We start from the raw sequence: 18,659 nt of genomic DNA on the forward strand, positions 1-18,659 counted from the left end.
GCCTAACTCAGTATGTGGAGCACTGTCATCAGCCCAGGAAGTTTCCTTTTCTTACTCTCAACTCAGTTGAAGCTGCCAGCCAGATTTTCGTCTTACTACTATTATCTTATACTTCTACCAGCAAAACATGAGAGTTCTAGGTGCTAATCTACTCTATTTCTAACACTTCATTTGGTCATTATGTTTTCATTTTAACCATTTTGGTTGAGTTTGTTGCATGTGAGTTTGTTTTGCATTAATATTTAGAGTCTTCATTTCATTTTCATTGGCTTTTGTTTGTTTTCCAAATTTGTTTGCTAGGCTGTTACTGCGTATTTTATTTATTTCTTAGAGGAATCTATGTCAACAATAGCTTGTTTGGTTTATGATTGATAAATCTGTATTATTAGTACTGAGCTATTCCTGATAACTCACAAAAATGTTCGTATTTTCTTCTCAATTTTTATTTACTTCATTTTGGTAATAGGGTTTTTCCCCCCCCCCCCTCACTTGAAATACCTTCCTTTCTTCCATTTGTAATAGAAATATTCACTCTAAGAAGATCCCCCTCTTATATTAATCACATTTCACAGAGAATTGCTTGTCTTTTGGTTAGAATACTGTATTTAAAGATGAATGTAAAATCTCTAGGATTACTTTAAGCTACCAAATTGTGATATTACTTCAGAATTGACTAAGATCACTTTTTGTGTGTTCATGTGCAGATATGCTTTTTCTAAACCCAAATTATAGGTATAAATTATAAACAATGAAATCTGCAAAGAAGTAACTCTTTTGAAGTTTTTCTGATTATCTTAAAGAAAATATTTTAATTTATATAATTTCTTTACATTTCTGTTAAGAAAGATTTAACAGTAAAATTCAGTTAAGCAAATTAGTATTTTACTTTATAGTGTACATTTTTTTTTTTTGTTTTGCACTTAAGTCTTACAGGTTTTATTTTTCTTTTCTGCTTTAGGCAATCCTTTATCACAGGATATTCTCAATTTATACCAGGACCCAGATGGAACCCGAAAGCTACTGAACTTCATGCTTGACAATCTTGCAGGTAATTATTAATGACAAGCAGTAGACTCGACAGATATTACTTTTAGTGAATGTATCACATGTTTCTTAAAAGTATCTGACCATTTTTTAAAGCTGCTTATAGGTTTGGAGTTCTTGCCACTAGTATAAACCATCATAGCGGATCATTCTTTTTTTCATATGAGTACTTTCTTTTTACTAAGGAATATGTTAGGAACTTCAGTTACATTATCTCCTTTAATCTTGCTAAGAATTAAGAGGAGGGAAGATTTGCTGGCATTGGACAGATGCAAATTCAGATATACACAGAATAATTTATCCAAGTCATACAGCTAATTAATGTCAGCTATGGGCTCAAGATTGTCTGGTTCTTAAGCACAAAGATACATAGTTTATGTTTGAATTTGTGCCTATTACTTGAAACCCAAACACTGTATACGTTTTTTCATGAATGAAATGATTAATTTGATTCACTACACATTTGTGGAAATTTTGCAAGCAGTATTTTAATTAAGAACACTAGTTTTATCTGACTATAATAGTTATCTTCCAGGTGGAAATCCCCCCACCTCCCGTTTTGAGATATAAATATCTCAGAAATACTTTCATAATATGAAGGCTATTAAGTATTAAACTTATAATTTTTTCCTTAAATACTCAATATTGGCTATAAAAGTTTGGAGATTCTATTAAAATTCAGATTTTTTTTGCAATAGTGTTTTTCTAAAATACAGAATCTTTTTAAAAAATTTTTAAAAAAAATTATTCATGCAAGAACTGGGGTACAGGCCAGAGGTGTGGGGGTTGAGAGGATTCACCAGAGACAGAGCGGGGAGCAGAACAGGCAGACTAAGTGACATACACTGCTGAGGGGAGCAGAGGGCAAGACAGGAGAGGTCTGCTGCGCCATGTGTGTAGCTCCCTGGCGGGGATTGAACTCGTGCTGCAGTGGCTGCGGATAGCTTCATAGGTTGCATTTTAACCCTTTGCGCAACCAGGGAGTCCCTAAAATACAGAATCTTGATGCAGCTAGAGAAATGTAGCCTTCAGCATAGAGGCCATACTCACAATATTGTGGCAATACTGTATAACTATCTCCATCTTATAAGATACCTACATACAGATTTTTTAAAAAGTAAGATTTCCAACAAAGTAAAACAAAATTCATGTTATTTCAAAGTTTTTGGCTAAAAGTTGATAGATGGGAGAGAGGTAAACTTAGGAAAGGGGTACTTTCAGTAAACAACTAAGAAAATGTAGTGGTTTGATTGAACTGTATGAATAGCATGTGTATTTTATTTCTTTTTTGCTTTTGAATTAAATAGTCTCTTGTCTATTGTATAGGGGTAGCCAGTAACTCAGCCATATAGCACATGTGAGGAGGAGTGGGGGAGGGAGGGAGGGTGCGTGTGTGTGCGTGTGTAATTTTAAAGGAGATCTTCATATGTTTTAAACATACGTGGTTTGTTGACATGCATATTTGTTGGAATATATGAATATGAATATATAACATACACACGCACACACACACACAAATACCTTTTCCCATGGTGTTGATTCCTATTTCAACTTGCTAATCATCTTTTGATGAACAGAAAATTATAATAGGATTTATTGATCTGTTATTATTATACTACTTTTGTGAACCTCTTTAAGAACTTTTCCTACCTAGTGGTTATGAATGTATTCTCCTATGTTATTATATAAAAACACCTATTTTTTATGTGCAACATTTAGAACTAATCTTTCTGGAATGGTGTTTGTGTACTTCAGGAGGCAATTTTCATAAATTTTCCTATATATATTAAATTGATCGCAAACCACATTGAAAAGACTATCCTTTCATTACTATTTTTAGTATCCTTTTTGTTATAAGTTGTCCCTGTATATAAAAATCTGTTCCTGGAGTTTCTGGGTTTTTTTTTTTTTTTTAAAGATTTATTTATTTATTTATTTATTTTAAAGTATTATCTTTTTTATTAAAAAGTATCACTATTTTTTTAATAATAAATTTTATTTTTATATTCCCCATACAATTGCTACTCCCCCATTCTGACCCCAATCCCTCCCCTCCCACCCCCCCACCCGCCAAAAAGTGTCTCTGGTTCATAGTCTTTTGTTGATTTTGATTTTCACTTTCTTAGTTATTCATTTTCCTGGTCCATTATTTAAGTTTTCTAGATTCCTGCTATGAGTGAGACCATCCGGTATTTTTCTTTTTCTTTCTGGCTTATTTCACTGAGCATGATCCCTTCCAACGCCATCCATGTTGCTGCAAATTGCATGTGTTTATCTTTTTTGAATGCTGAGTAATATTCCATGGTATATATGTACCACATAAGATTTATTTATTTATTTATATAAGCACTGGGTACAGTCAGAAGCACGGGAGGGTGAAAGAATTCACCAGAGCCAGAGTGGGTAACAGAACAGGCAGACTGACAAAATACACTGCTGAGGGGAGCAGCAGGCGCATCAGGAGAGGTCTGAGCACCATGTGGGACCCTTGCCCGGCCGCCGGGGGTCGAACTGGCACTGCAGAGGCTGCAGACAGCTTTGCAGCCCAATGCTCAACCGCTGCGCCACCAGGGGAGGCCCTGGAGTTTCTGTTCTTTTCCTCTAGTCTCTGTGGCAACAAATTGGTGTCTTTTGTTATGGTAGTTTTATAAACTATCTGGAGATCCAGTAAAGGGATCTTCCCTTTAGATTCTGAGATTGTTGAGTTTTAGATTCCGTATTTCTTTATCTTAAAATTGTTAGGATCGTTTTTTCAAATTTCTTCCTGTCACAAAATGTAGCCATTTTGATGGGAATATATAGAATCTATAGATAGCTCTGGAAAGAACTGACATGTTTGCAAGAACACTGGGTCTTCTAGCAGTGTAGAGTATGCTTTCATTGTGCCTGTCATAATTTCTCTTGATGAGTTTAAGTAGTCTTTTTCAAAATAATCTTAATAGTTATTGCTGATTTGTGGAGTACAGTTGAATTTTACCTACTTGTAAATTCACCTTGGTGAATTCTTGCTAAATGCCTTTGCTAAGTACATATTCCGCCACTTTGCTAAACTCTTTTTAATCCTAATGCGTTTTGTTTCAGTTTGTATGATTGTATCATTTGCAAAAATAACACCTTTTACTCTTCTTAATTTCTTGCTTTATTACTTTTGCTGAGACTACCCTTGAAGTGCTAACTGAAAATGGTACTAATAGGCATCCTTCTCTAATTTCATAATTTTTTAGCTTTTAATAATTTATAGCTTCTAGTTATAATAATTTGCAGTGATGTTCTCCTTACTTTTTATATACTTTTTTATTAGATTAAGGAAGTCTTCTATTTCTGGTTTGCTAGAAGAGTTTATTTTTAAATAATAATATATGTTGAAGTTTATAATTTTTTTTCCTATTAATGAATCTATAGTTTCTGTCCTTTATCCTGTTAATTTGGTAATTACATTATTTTTTGTGTTATGTGACATATTCCTGAAATAAATCCAAGTAGGTTGTAATATGTGATTGTAATATATTATTTTCATATATTCCTTATTCAATTTGTTAATATTTTTTACTTAGGATTTTTTTCATGTGTGTTTGAGTAAGATTGGCTAATAGTTCTTCAATATCCTGCTAAGTTTTGATATAAAGATTATAGTGGTTTCATAAAATTTATAGGGAAATAGTTCCTCATTTTCTGTTCTTTGGAAGGGTTAAGATTGGTGTTCTCTTTTTTTTAAAAAAAGATTTATTTATTTATGCATACAAGAACTGGGATACAGGCCAGAAGTATGTATGTGGGGGAAGAGGATTCACCAGAGGCAGAGTGGGGAACAGGCAGAATGAGTGAAATACACTGCTGAGGGGAGCAGCGGGTGAGTCAGGAGAGGTCTGCTGCGGCATGTGGGCAGCTCCCTGGCTGGGGATTGAACTGGTGCTGCAGTGGCTGTGGATAGCTTCATAGGTTGTGTCTTAACCCATTGCACCATCAGGGAGGCCCAGTTGGTGTTCTTTCTTAAGTGTTTGGTTAAATAGCCTAAGCCTGGGGTTTTTTTCTAGGAAGTTTTCCATTACTGATTGAACTTATATAATATGCAATATAATAACTATAGTATTTTTATAATTTTCCATTTCTCTTTCTACTGTTTTCTGAATGTTGTACTTTTATTTTATATAAATCTTTGAATTTGTTCAGAATGTTTGTGTGTTAAATATACATTTGATATCTAGTGATGTTTCTTTGCTACTTTAGTTACCTGTATTTAATTCATGCATAGTCTTGATCAGGAGTTTATCAATTTTATTAGATTCACTGGTCTATATTCTGATTTATTCATAATCACTCATTTCTTACCTTTATATCTGCTTTCTTTGAGCTGTTCTTCTAACTTCTTATGATTTGCTGTTCTTCTAACTTCTTATGATCAACACCAAAATTATACATTGTAGACTTTTTCACCTGTATTATATTCATTTATGAATCTCCCTGTAGCCATATCTTTAAACTGCATCCCACATGTTTTAATATATGTTGTTTTTTATTTTCATTCTGTTCCGCTTTTTTCCTCATAGCTCTCATGACTGATCAGACATTTCAGGAGTGTTTTTATTTCCAGAGGAGTTCTAGGTTTGTTGTTGTTGTTATTGTATCTTAATTCCATTGTGATCAGAGAACATATTGTGAATGATTTAAGTTTTTAAAATGTTTATTACCCAGGGCATACTTAATATTTGAAAATGCTAAGTATGCATTTAAGAAGAATGCACATTCTATAGTAGTTTGGTGCAGCATTATATATGTTGTTTAAATTTGTTAATCATTACATATACTTATTGCTTGTTTTGATTTTATTCATTACTGGTAACACCTACTTTGTAAATTTGTTGATTTCTTATTAGTTCTTACAACCTTTTTGTATATATTGTACATATTGTATATATTGAAGGAATATTTTCATGTGTTTAATCTTTCTGGTTTTCTGAACCTTTTATCATTAAAGTATTCATATTACTTTGATCTTAATATAGCTACATGAAGAAAATGGCTAAATGAGTTGTCTTTTGGTTAGAATTTGCACTATATCCTATTCTGTTCTTTTATGTAAATGGTTAATCTTTCTGTGTCCCTTTATCTTAGTATTTCTTTCAGTCTGAAAACTTAATTTGTTTAATTGAGAACTTTCCTCTTTATTTTGCATATAAACATAAAGTACTATAAATTTTCTATTTCCGAGTCACTTGAGGTGCAGGCCAGAAATTTTGATTTGTTATAGTTTCATTTCAAGCTATTCAGTGCATTTTTAAAGATTTTCCTTTGAGATTTTCTCTTTTTAAGGATTATTTAGAAGTACGTTGTTTAATTCTTAGTTTTCTGGCATTAGCTTCTTGTTTGATTCTAGTTTGGGATCAGTTGGCAAACATTCTGTATTATTTTAGTTCTTTTAACCTGGTTGAGGTTTATTTTGTCTACCTTGATGAATGTCCCATGGGTGCTTGAAAAAGTCTATGTTCTGCAATTTTAGGGTAGACTGTTCTGTATATGTGAATTAATCATGTTCATTGTTGGTGTTCAGTTCTTCTAAATCTTTTCTAACTTTCTGGTATTCCTAACAAATGTTAATTATTGTTTTGAAATCTTCACTCACAATTGAAATTCAATTGTGGATTTGTGTATTTCTACTTTTAGCACCATCAGTTCTTTTTTCACATATATTGAAGCACTATTGTTTGGTGCATAACATATTTAGTATCACTACATCTTCTTGATGGGCTGGTTCTTTCATCATTGTGTAATAATCTGTTTTGTTCCTAATACAGTAGGTCCTGGAATAATGATTCCTTAAATGTAATTTTCTTACAAGTTGATGAGAAAAATCAGTCCCCACTGAGGTTTAACAAAAAAGGTTATTTAAGGATCTGTTTTTTTTTTTTTTTTTTTATAAGATTTATTTTTATTTATTTATTTTATTTATACAAGCACTGGGTACAGTCAGAAGCGTGGGAGGGTGAGAGAATTCGCCAGAGCGGGGAGCAGAGCAGGCAGAGGAGCAGAGCAGGCAGAGGACTGAAGTACACTGCTGAGGGGAACAGCCGGCGGCAGGAGAGGTCTGCACACCATGTGGGACCCTCCTCCGGTGGCCAGGGAGCAGCCGGGGATCGAACCAGCGCTGCAGAGGCTGCGGGCAGCTTCGCAACCCAGCCTTAAACCGCTGTGCCACCTGGGAGACCCTTAAGGATCTGTTTTAATTGTATTCATTTTTTCATTTAAAGTTACAGTTTCTAAGAACCTATGGGTCACATTAAGTGGGAACATACTGTATTTTCTTTTAAGTTTACTTTATCTGATACTACTATAATCACTCTGCTTTTTTGGTTTAATAGTAATATGATACGTCTTCTGTTTTTTTCTACTTTCAATTTTATTATGCTCTTATATTTGAAACAAATTTATTCTAGATGCATACAGTAGAGTGATGTGTCATGTTATTTTTATTATGTGCTCTACCAAGAGTCTACTCTTAATTTGTGTATTTAGGCCATTTACATTTAATTAATGTTATGTAGAATTTAAGTGTTATTTTATTATGTTTTCTGTTTCCTTCTATTTCTTCATCCTCTGTTTATTTTGTCTTGGTTTCTTATGGGTTATGTAAATATTTCTTAGGATTACACTTGGTCTTATTTGTGATTTTTTTTAGTACATATTTTGTATCATTTTCTTAGTTATTGCTCTAGATATTACAAATACATAATTAGCACAATCTACTGGTAATGATGTTTTGTCACTTTAAATGAATTATTGTTGCCTTTTATATATACGCTTCTTTACTCTCTCCACTTTTAAAATCTAATTGTCTGGTATTTCCTTACATTGCATAATCACAGATGTTATAATTTTACTTCAACTGTCAGACATGATTTAAGAAACTACTGTGAAGGATAATCTATGATAATCACCCCTAATTTTACCCATTGTTGATCTTTTTGATGTTTTGATTCTTAGCTATCGTTTCCTTTCTGTTTAGAAATCTTCCTTTATCTATTATTTTAATGCTCATATCTGCCAACAGCAAAGTCTTAGTTTTCCTTTGATAACATCTTTATGTTGTTATTAGAGGGATAGTTTTGCTAGATACAGAATTTGGGTTAATACTTCTTTGTTTCAACACTTAAAAAAAATGTGCTACTTCCTCTGGCTTCCATCATTTCAGAAAAGAAGCCACTGTTCCCCTTAGGTATGTCACGTCTCTCTGTGAGATTCTTTGTCTTTATTTTTCAACAGTTTAATTATCATGTCTCTTGGAGTGGATTTTTTGTACTTAAAGTTTGCTCACTTTCTTATATTTTCACTAACTTTGGAGTTTTTGATTATTATCTTTTAAAATATGTCTTAAGCCCACATTTTGCCCCTCTCTTATTGGATTCTGATGATATAAATCTTAGATCTTTTATACAGTTCCACGGATTCAAGAGGTGTTCATTTTTAAAAATCTAATTTTTATTGTACATATTGAAGAAATTCTTTTGATTTATCCTCAGATTCAAACATTTTATCTTTTGCTACCTTTATTATGCCCTTTTAGCAAGCTTTGTTATTTTAGTTATTGCATTTCAGCTTGATAATTTCTATTCGGTCCTTTAAAAAATAACTTTTATTTTTTTATTGGGGTTTCCTACTTTTTCATCTGTTTTAAAGAATTTTTAATCCTGTAGCAGCTTTGTGAGGACTGCTGTAAATTTCTGTCAGATAATTTCAACATCTGATTAATCTGTTTGGTATTTGTTGTTGCTACTCTTCTCTCTGTTAAATTGTGATTATCTTGATATTGGGAAAAACCAGTGTTTTTCCACTAGTAGCAGACATTTTGAATATTATGTTAGGAGACTTTTGATCTTTTTAAAGGCTCAAATTTGACAGTTTAACTTCTGGGTTCTGTTGACCCTTTAGGTTCAGTTGGCTTCCTTGCAGGCACCTGTGTTACCTAATGTTACCAACAAATGTGTGGTATGGGATGGATTGATTCTCTTGGCGCTCTCTGTACTGGAGATGTTGTCATCAGTGTTTGGGTCACCACTGCCAGTTGGTACACATTTCCTCCCTAGTCCTCATTATGCTTCTCATTTTCACTCCATTAGCCAGAGAAATCAGGTTGTTCTTGTTTCCTCTTTGTCCACCTTCCCTTCCCCCAGCTTTTCTAGTGACTGCAGGGTTGGCTGCTGGTGTATGTTATTTATGGGGGTAAAAATGAGAGAATTATTATTGATTTGTCACATTTAGTTATGATGCTGAGAGATGTATTAAGATGTTAACTGCTGTCTCCAGTATTCATACTGAGAGCAGGCTTCAATTTTGATCCAAATTCTGGTAATACGTCTAGGACCACACAGTTTTTATTTGATTTGATCGTAGCCCAGATAACTTTATATACCTGTCTCTTGTCATACCATTGACCATGTAGTTTTAGCTTTAAAAAAAAATTAATTTTAAGTGATTATCACATCTGAACATACTATCCTCCTTATAAGAAAATGTTAAAAATTTTTGTTAGACTTAGAATTTCCTTTGACTACTACCTATAGTCTATTACCTTCCAAGTAGATGAGCACAATTGCAATTTGACTGTTTATCTTATACACATTTTTATATTTACATACAAAAATTATATTAGAGATTTTATGATACTTTTCATGTTTTTTTTTAAAAGTTTTTTAATAAAATATATTTTTTTCTACTTTTTTTCATGCAGCAGTTTCTCTTTCTACTTTGGCACCCAAGTGTTTATTCTTTTTCTTTTAAATTGTAATGGTAACTACCATAAAATGGATACAATTTTATGTACCATTGTTTTTGCTATTATAAACAATGGTGTAATGAATATCTTTTTGATTGCTGCATAGTGCTGACCCCAGGAAATAGAATTGCTGGATTACAGGGACACAGTTGTTTTAAATTTCAAAGACAATCCAGTTTGCCTTTCCAGATAGCTAGCTATACCAATTTATATTCCTACCACCTGTACATGCAAGTATCTATGTTTTGTCATCATCAATCCTGAATAAAATTAACCTTAACATTATTTTTGTCAACCTGAATAAAACTATGCTTTTTATTTTTCTTGGTTCCTGGTATGATAATGTATTTTCCTGTCTTTTCGGCTCATTTCACTTATACTTACATACCATGATTTATTAGTTAAAATGCATTAGTTAAGATTTGGAAAGCATCTAAATCATCTTACTAGTTGTATTTTGAGGATTTTATATATTTCTGAATTCTTGACCATTTGCTAATATGGACACCAATCGCTAAAAAGTTCTTTGTTTACTCTTCTTTGTATTTAAATATTGGATTTTCCATTTTTGAGATAGCTGCCATGATCCTAGCATGGCACGCCTAGCAGGCATGATTATTTTCCAGGATTCAATATGTTGAACCAGCTGGGTGGTTTGTCAGTTTATGATAACCTTCATTCCTTTCCTGGCGAGATGTAGAATAAGCAAAGCAGTGTTCATTCCATTTTATGAAAAGTATGCTAAAGTAGGCATCCTTTAGTTAGAGTTTTGGAACCCAAAATGACTAGTAAAGTGACACTTTTTTTTAAGATCCCATGTCTTTGGTCAAAATTTCTGTGACTGCATGAAGGTGGAGTGGATAAAGATGGGGTGTTTTGTTTTAAAGGATTACATTTCTCAGCTAAGCCTGGACAAATCTACAACCTTGAATCAAATAGTCCTATAATTGTAAATGTTTTTATTTTTGCAAACTTTTAAATGGGAGAAGAAAAGGGGGTAGTTAAATCTTAGTGAATTTTGTTTTATCTTATAGCTGTGTTGCATTTAGTTCCATGATATCAATAACCATATCTGAACAATTAATGTTTAATTACCAGTGCCTTTCTTTTTCTGTACAATGTAATTATGTAGACTCTCCTGCTTTGCATTGACATTATAAGAGAAAAAGATTAATATTAGGAAATGAAATCCCTATTAGCAAATTCAGTATTGGTTATTATACATTCATATGTGCTATTTTGTATTTTAAATATGCTTGAGTATTATGTATGGTTTATCAGTGTGTTGGAACTGCACATAGTTTCGATTTCCCAGTAAGACACAAGGCTGAGTCAGTACAGTTTTACATATGTCAGATACAAGATCCTACTTAAGGTTTTAAAATAGGGATTTTTTCGTAAGTAACATGTAAGTAGTGTCATCAATGAATTCCTTAATATTCTTTTTGGATATTAGGTACGTGTTTTCTGTATAGCTCTTTTTTAACTTCCTTTAGCTTCTAAATCATTATATTTCCATGTTAAATTGTTAAGTCATTTTGTGGGCTGAAGGAAAAATAGAAGTTCATTTGCTTTCATAAAATAAATGATACTGACTTTAGAAGCACATGAAATGATGTCAAAATTTTTTTCAGTTCATCCAGAGCAGCTTCCTCCGAGGCCATGGATTACATTAAAAGAACGAGACCAAATTCTGCCATCAGGTAAGTAGTTTTTCTTATTCTTCCTTGACTTCTTTCAGAAATACCTGAAATACCATTTTGACTTAGTGATAAACTTGTCTTCATTTTACAAAACTCCTCTATGTAGATGACTTTAAAAATACCGACATAGACTTTTAAACATAAATTTACATTAAGACTTGGGTACAAGAATCAAATGTACCTTATAACACAGCCTGTAAAATGGCATTTTTACACAGGGTAGTAATGGTTGAGTTCAGGAAAATGAGTAATAATGAATTTTCTTTTGAAAAAGAAACTAGGATGCTTTATCCTTCTTGAGTAGGTAGATTGATAACACTTCTAAAGGAATAATTTAGTCTGCATCTACATATGCTATTGGTATATTGTAAACAAAAAGAACACAAGGACTATAGTGTTGTTTCGGTGGTGGGAGAACTATGGGCACTACACCTGAGGGGAATAACCAGTTACTGTACAAAAATGTACAATTGTATAAGAGAATAAACAAATTTAGGGGGAAAAAATGTGATGTCATACCAGAGGTGTAGAAATGGTGTAGGTTAAATATTTGAGAAATTTAAGGATATGGCTTAAGCATTTCTAGAACTGCGGTAATATAGAAATAAAAATTTTTATCTCGTCTTGACAACCAATAATGACTTGACATTATTTGTATATCTCTTCACTGCCTATTAAATGTTTTATGATTGGGAATTCTATTTAAAATAGACATGCCAGATATCTTATTTTATGTCCTAAGAGTAATGATTTTCCATTTTTAAATTAGCATATGAAAAATTGTACTCTTTTAATATGAAGGTTAAACCAATTACTGAATATTAACGTTTTAATAATTTTTGAAGGGTAAATCACAAATTTGTTTTTTTTTTTTAAACCACTTTGTGGGGTTTTTTTTTAATTAAGAGGATTAAGAAAAAAATCAGTCGCTTTGATATTGGGAAATGTAGCATCTTATATTTCTATTTGCACTTTAAAAACACTGAGAAATATTATCATATACATATACTTCAGTGTTTTCCAGGGCTACTCATTTTAAAACCACCACACCTCTAGAACCGTAGTATCAGTACATTTAAGATGCACTGTGTCAGTGTTATCATGAATTATATTTCTATTTTCTCATACACATTGATGGTCTGAGTAAAACCTCAGATTTTCTGCAAGGCCTAAAGTTAGGCAGATTTATTTTAGGTGTGGCCTTCCCCATTGTATAAATTGATCTTTTTGATAATACAAAACTCCATTTTCTATTTCTTTGAGTAATTTCTTTGAGCATGAATGAACATAATCATGAGAAGAGTTTTCCTTATACTGCATACCTACATTTCCATTAAGAAAAGGAACAATAAAAACAAATTTTCATTAGTTGTTGAATTCTCAAAGGAATGTGTTATTAGGTCTTTATTGAAAAACCAGTATGGTTCTTTTTCTTGGGAATGTGTGGCACTTCCCTTAGTGGAATCTGAGTGTTAAAAAAAGTAGATGCTAAGATGCCTTCAGTTCTGGTGGCTAGGGAAATGTGTATAACTAACGGTGGTTAAGGATGACTTATATCCACAGAAGCATAATTTAACTACATTAGACTTAATCCTAGATAGTGAAAAAACTACTGTTGTTTAAAATGCCCAATAATCTCTCCAATAGACTAGTGAACTGTTTCTCTTAAAAACTGTTCACTTTCTGAAATGGAATTAACTTTAATCAAGTGTTACTTTATTATTTGAATGCTTTGCCTTTTATTTAAATATGTGATTTTCAATCTTGATTGCCCATTATAATCACATGGGATGTTTCTTAAAAATATGGACACACACACACACACAGGCTTACTGACTTAGTCTGCAGTAAGTCCATAGGTGGTGTCTGCAATTTTTTTTTTAAAGTTCTACAAAGTAATTCTAATGGAAAGCCACAATAGAGAATTAATGTTGGGGGCGGGGGGGGGGGGTACTGACAGGGCTTTTCAAACTCATATTCCATGTGCATATGAATCACTTGGGGATTTTGTTAAGTTGTTAGGTTCTGAATTAGCAGATCTTGGCAGAATCAGAGTTTTCTGCATTTCTAACTTCATAGGTGATTACTCATGATTTTTGGTCCTAAGAGCACACTTTGGAGTAGCATGAAACAAACCATGGCCTTCTGACTATTAATTTGCTCACAATCCCTTTGTAGGGAGAATTTAATTTCAGAAATAAACTTGTGATTTGGTATAAAGGATTCTGTTATTACTAAACTTTGTTAGTCCATGTTCTTTTTTCAGTTCAGATTAGTGAAAGTAAGAGGCTCAAAAAAGTGTGGATATTTTGTAAGGATGAATAAAATTAGAATCTTTAAATGGCAATGAAACTAAAATTTTTTTGTTCCATTTTTACAGAGAAGCCTTCCCCGCAGTAAAGAAACATTCTGATTTTAAATTTAAATTTTTATTAAATAAATTTCCTAAAATGTTCATATATAAAGTTAGCTTTATTTTCTTTTGAAGATATTTATATTTATTTTTGTGAAGAAGAGCTGGAGTGTAGACAATGGGTGAGAGGAGTCACCAGAGACAGAATGGAGAGCAGAATAGGCAGATTGACTGAAATACACTGCTAAGGGGTACAGTGGGCAGACAGGAAAGGTCTGCTATGCCATATGTGGGTTAGCTCGCTGGCCAGGACTTGAACTCGGGCCATAGCAGTGATAGTGCTGAGACTTAACCCATGTTAGTTTAATTCTTGTAAAAGGACAATGGTGTGATAGAATCAATGAAGTGTTTTAATGAATGTAGTTTAACAAAATCTTGCCAAGGCGTTTTATAGTAATGATATTTGGGATACGCTTTGTGCCATGTGTGCTTGTGCAAGTGTGCACATGATATTGCTTTAGAAAAACCTGCCTAATTTTCTCCCTTTTGTCTGTTTTCTTCCCCCCCACTTCTTAGCATCATTCACAGTTATGTGTTACAATGTGTTATGTGATAAATACGCCACCCGGCAGCTATATGGCTATTGCCCATCCTGGGCATTAAACTGGGAATACAGGAAAAAGGGAATTATGGAAGAAATTGTTAACTGTGACGCAGATATCATTAGTCTTCAGGTAACACTCGAGAAATTAAATTGTCTTTAATATAAAGGTGAACTTAAAAATAACAGAAGCTTTTACCTCTACTAGAATTCCTATTTTCAAAGCAAAACTCAAAGGGAAATGTTTTTTCTCCTCTTAAAAACAAAAAGGACAAAAGGGCAATTTTAATAAGCACTTAAGACATTTTCACAGTGAAACTATTTTACTAAGTATAACCACCACTTACACTCATTTACTATTTCTTAAGTGAAAATAACGTCATCCATTATTCATGTTAATCATTCTTGTCACCAACAAATCATTGGTATGGCTGAAATAGAAAACTGCAGAAGTGTATCTTTGAGGAACATAATTTAACTTACAATGAAATCTGTAAAAAATTGCCTGCTATTATTTCTTAGTGATAAACATTTTAAAAATTAAAAATTATTGTACTACAAGTCATTTTTGCCTTACTTTAAAAACCACCTCTGCAATTTCAATTCTTCAGTTTTATAACATTTTATTATAATGAATTTAACTGAAGAATAATCTTTCCATTGAAATGTATGCCTTACTGCTTCTTTTCAACACTGCTAATAATCAAGAGAGTTCACGGGTAATTAAAAAAAATTTTTTTCTAAACTTCCAAGCATATTAAACACTTAACAGTGTTTTAAAAATTTAAAGATTATAATTTTACATTACCTTTTCAGCATAACTTGAGAAGCTACTGCTTTTTAAATTATTTTTTTGGTACTAAAGTACATTGATAATTATTTTAATGTTGTCAGTGATTCACATGACTTCCTGGGAAATAATAGGAAGTAAAAACTTCAAAAATTAAATTTTATTTTGAACACTGAGAACTGACACAGGACTAGAGGGGAGAAAGGGCAAACAAAATTAGGGGTGTTTTAGTTGCTTAGTTGTCTGCCTTTTGGTTTAGTATTTGTGGTACTAATAGCCTCATACTCTTTTCAGTATAGTTTGGAGATAAAAACATAATTAAAAAAATTTTCTTATTATAAAGGTAATATAAAGTTTTCATTCTAGAGACATTGAAAATTTTGGAAAACTATAAATAATGATGTGGGAAAACACCCAATTTTATATTCCAAACGTGGTTGCTGACTTAAAACATGAAATATTTCTGGTGCACATTGTTAATATACTTATCTGTTTATTTGAAGATAGATTTTCAAAATAAAATTGGGATCACAATGTTGACATATTTTTTGCTTATTGCATATTATGTACTTTCCACATTCCAAAAATTCTTCAAAGACAATTATGTGAATTTATATTGATTTTAACATTTTTCCTAATTTGGACATTTAGGTTGTTTGAGTTTTTGCTGTTAAAAAAAATCATGTTGTTATGAGTATGCTGATTTCACTCTTGATTATTTCAGATTTGTTAAAAATATTTTATGGGTCAAAGAATAAAATGGTCTTAACCTAATGATTGCTAAATTAATAGACTTTTGTATAATTGGTCTTCAGATATCTAAAAATTTCTTAAAGTAGAATTTTTGTTGATCTTAAACTTGTTGCTTTTGGGTCTCATTCCTTTTCACCTCAATTGAGAAAGATAAATATTCTTTAAGATTTCTACTTTATATATACAATTTACTATTCCCTACCACTTAATCTACTATATCACCAAGTTTTTTTAAATTTATCAATCTTAAGGAAGTGAACTATAATGAAATGAATCCTAAAATGGTAGTCAAGAGATTTGGGACTAATTAGCTCTGTGAGCAGAAGAAAATCACAAAACATTTCTGATTCTTTTAGGTATAAAAAGCTGCCATTGTGAAATGGCAGCTACTAACATAAAGGTAAGATAGTTAGATAATACTTGTTGTGTGAATTATTTTAACTTAGTCATGTTACTCATAATGCTAAATTTTTTTTAATCTTAATCAGAGTTTTCCTCTGTTATGTTGATAACTTTCCTTTCACCTCAGGAAGTGGAAACAGAGCAATACTTCACTCTCTTTCTGCCAGCATTGAAGGAGCGTGGATATGATGGATTTTTTTCTCCAAAGTCACGTGCCAAAATCATGTCTGAGCAGGAGAGAAAGCATGTGGACGGTTGTGCAATATTCTTCAAAACAGAAAAGTGAGTTCAGGAGTTAAAGAAACAAAACATAATAGTGTAAATGTTTTCTTTAATTTGTTTACATGTCAGGTCTTTTATTTATATGGATTATTTTATTTTTAAGTCAACCCTCAGAGGTAAGACTAGAGCTATTTCTTCATTTTTTTAGACTGAGGAAACCAAGGCACCGAGTCTTGCTTTATAATCAATGCTTTTAACCACTATACTAAACTGACTCTACACTTCTTGTTTGAGCTTTAGTATTACTTGTATACCTTACAAGTTTACCTCATTTGGAAAAATTGTCTTCAATATTTTTGTTGCCTACATTGATATGCAAATTTCAAAAACACCTTAATTATAAATTACATATGTTGATAACATTGAGGTGTATAGCATCAAGACCTTTTTCCATATCCTATTGTTTCTTTCTGAAGGAAGACATTTAGAAAATTCTTTTGCATTCCCTTTAGTTTTGAGAAGAAAATCTGAAATTTTCCTCGATAATTCTAGAGCTAGTCAGGGTTTTGAACTAATAATTATATCTCTTATCTAGAGAACTTATCTAGGGAAATCTAGTAGTATTTAAAAATTGCTTGACTTACTAAAAATACAGTAAAATAGTTGAGAGATGACTATATATAGGAAATACTCAGATGCATCATTTGAAAATTCTTCCCTTCTACCACTGTTTGCCTTAGTAGTAATTTGATCTACAAAAGATAGACTTGGGTGTGATACATTATTAATTTTACTGTTTTGAATAGTACCAAATACTTGCTTAAGTCATCTTAGCTATGCCAAAGTATTTGGAATTTAACACAAAGTACACTACCCTGCCTTTATTCTTTTTTCAGATCGGAGAGATAATACATTGCAAAGAAAAGATAGTTTTGAAGTCAAGTGTTTCTCCTACTTATGTAGCTGTAAAATCTTGAGTGAGTCACTTTTCAGGCTTATTTCCTCATATATATATATATATATATATATATATATATATATATATATGTTTGTATATTACCTAGTTTGGTAATTTCCTTTATGTAAATTTCTTTATATAGTTTACAAAACTAACAAAGTCAAAAGATAGCTATAGAAGAGTACTTCAGTTCTCTCTGTACTCTCAAAATTTCAGTCTTCTAAAATCAGAGTGTTTGATAATTACTAATCCTCATAGGTGATTAGCTTTTCCCTTCTTGGTAAGTAGTGGTACAGAGTAGGTAATAATAACTGCAAAGTAGACTATTTTTAGCCAAATATCATAATAATTTTCTATCCATTTCTATGAAAGGACTAAGGACTACGACATAGGTTACCGGTATTAAGAGAATTAGAATATGATAACATATTAATTCATTATGTATTCGTTGAAGCTTAATTTGCTCTTTATGCACTTGTAGGGAATTTCACGATTTGACAATACCTTTTGGTCATCATTCTGAATGTCATTTGTTTTAATAGTTAGATGCATAGAAATACTGGGAAATAGAAGTTTCAGTTGATAAAATTCCAGAAATGAGTTTTTGCTTTATTCTTTATCTCAATAAATACTATCTTCTGTCCAAAGTATTTTATAAAATATGTATATACATGTGTTATATACTGCATGTTTGTTTATAGAGAAATTATTATTACAGCTAAATTTTTTAGATTCAGACATTTAAGGGTTTTTTGTCATGTTTTTTTCCTAATTGACTTAAAAGTAGAAATGGTGTCTTAAAGCCAGGTACATAATTTGGAAAAAATCCATAATGAAAAAATAGAGGTAAAATCAGGCCTAACTACAAGACTTGTTCCTGAGGTTAGTTCTGATCTCATCGTCCTTTGTGTCAAGTAAGTGAGAAAGCAAAAGATGCAAACAGTAGCTTTAGAACTGTGTGATCATCACACAGTGAAGAGACACTCTTTTCCCATAGGAGTGGGAAGTAGGTTGTCATGGTGCTCAATCCTTCTGTATTGCCCTTGCTTTATAATCCTATCTCATT

General features: G+C 32.0%; 1 protein-coding gene across 3 annotated transcripts in view; it reads left to right on the forward strand.

Moving 5' to 3' along the window:
- The window catches only part of CNOT6L (CCR4-NOT transcription complex subunit 6 like), a gene marked incomplete at its 3' end in the record, with an annotated part of 76,147 nt that overhangs the window by 43,604 nt on the left and 13,884 nt on the right, over positions 1 to 18,659 (forward strand). For 2 of the 3 annotated variants that reach the window (XM_084234082.1, XM_084234081.1), the window contains 4 exons: positions 959 to 1,048; positions 11,446 to 11,514; positions 14,444 to 14,601; positions 16,541 to 16,695. In XM_084234082.1, coding sequence (XP_084090208.1) covers positions 959 to 1,048; positions 11,446 to 11,514; positions 14,444 to 14,601; positions 16,541 to 16,695 — 472 coding nt within the window. Of the gene's footprint in view, positions 1 to 958; positions 1,049 to 11,445; positions 11,515 to 14,443; positions 14,602 to 16,516; positions 16,696 to 18,659 lie in introns of all 3 variants that reach the window. The other variant, XM_084234080.1, reaches the window with a different exon arrangement.

Source organism: Talpa europaea (assembly GCF_964194135.1).
Source record: "Talpa europaea genome assembly, chromosome: 5".
Classification (NCBI taxonomy): Eukaryota; Metazoa; Chordata; class Mammalia; order Eulipotyphla; family Talpidae; genus Talpa; species Talpa europaea.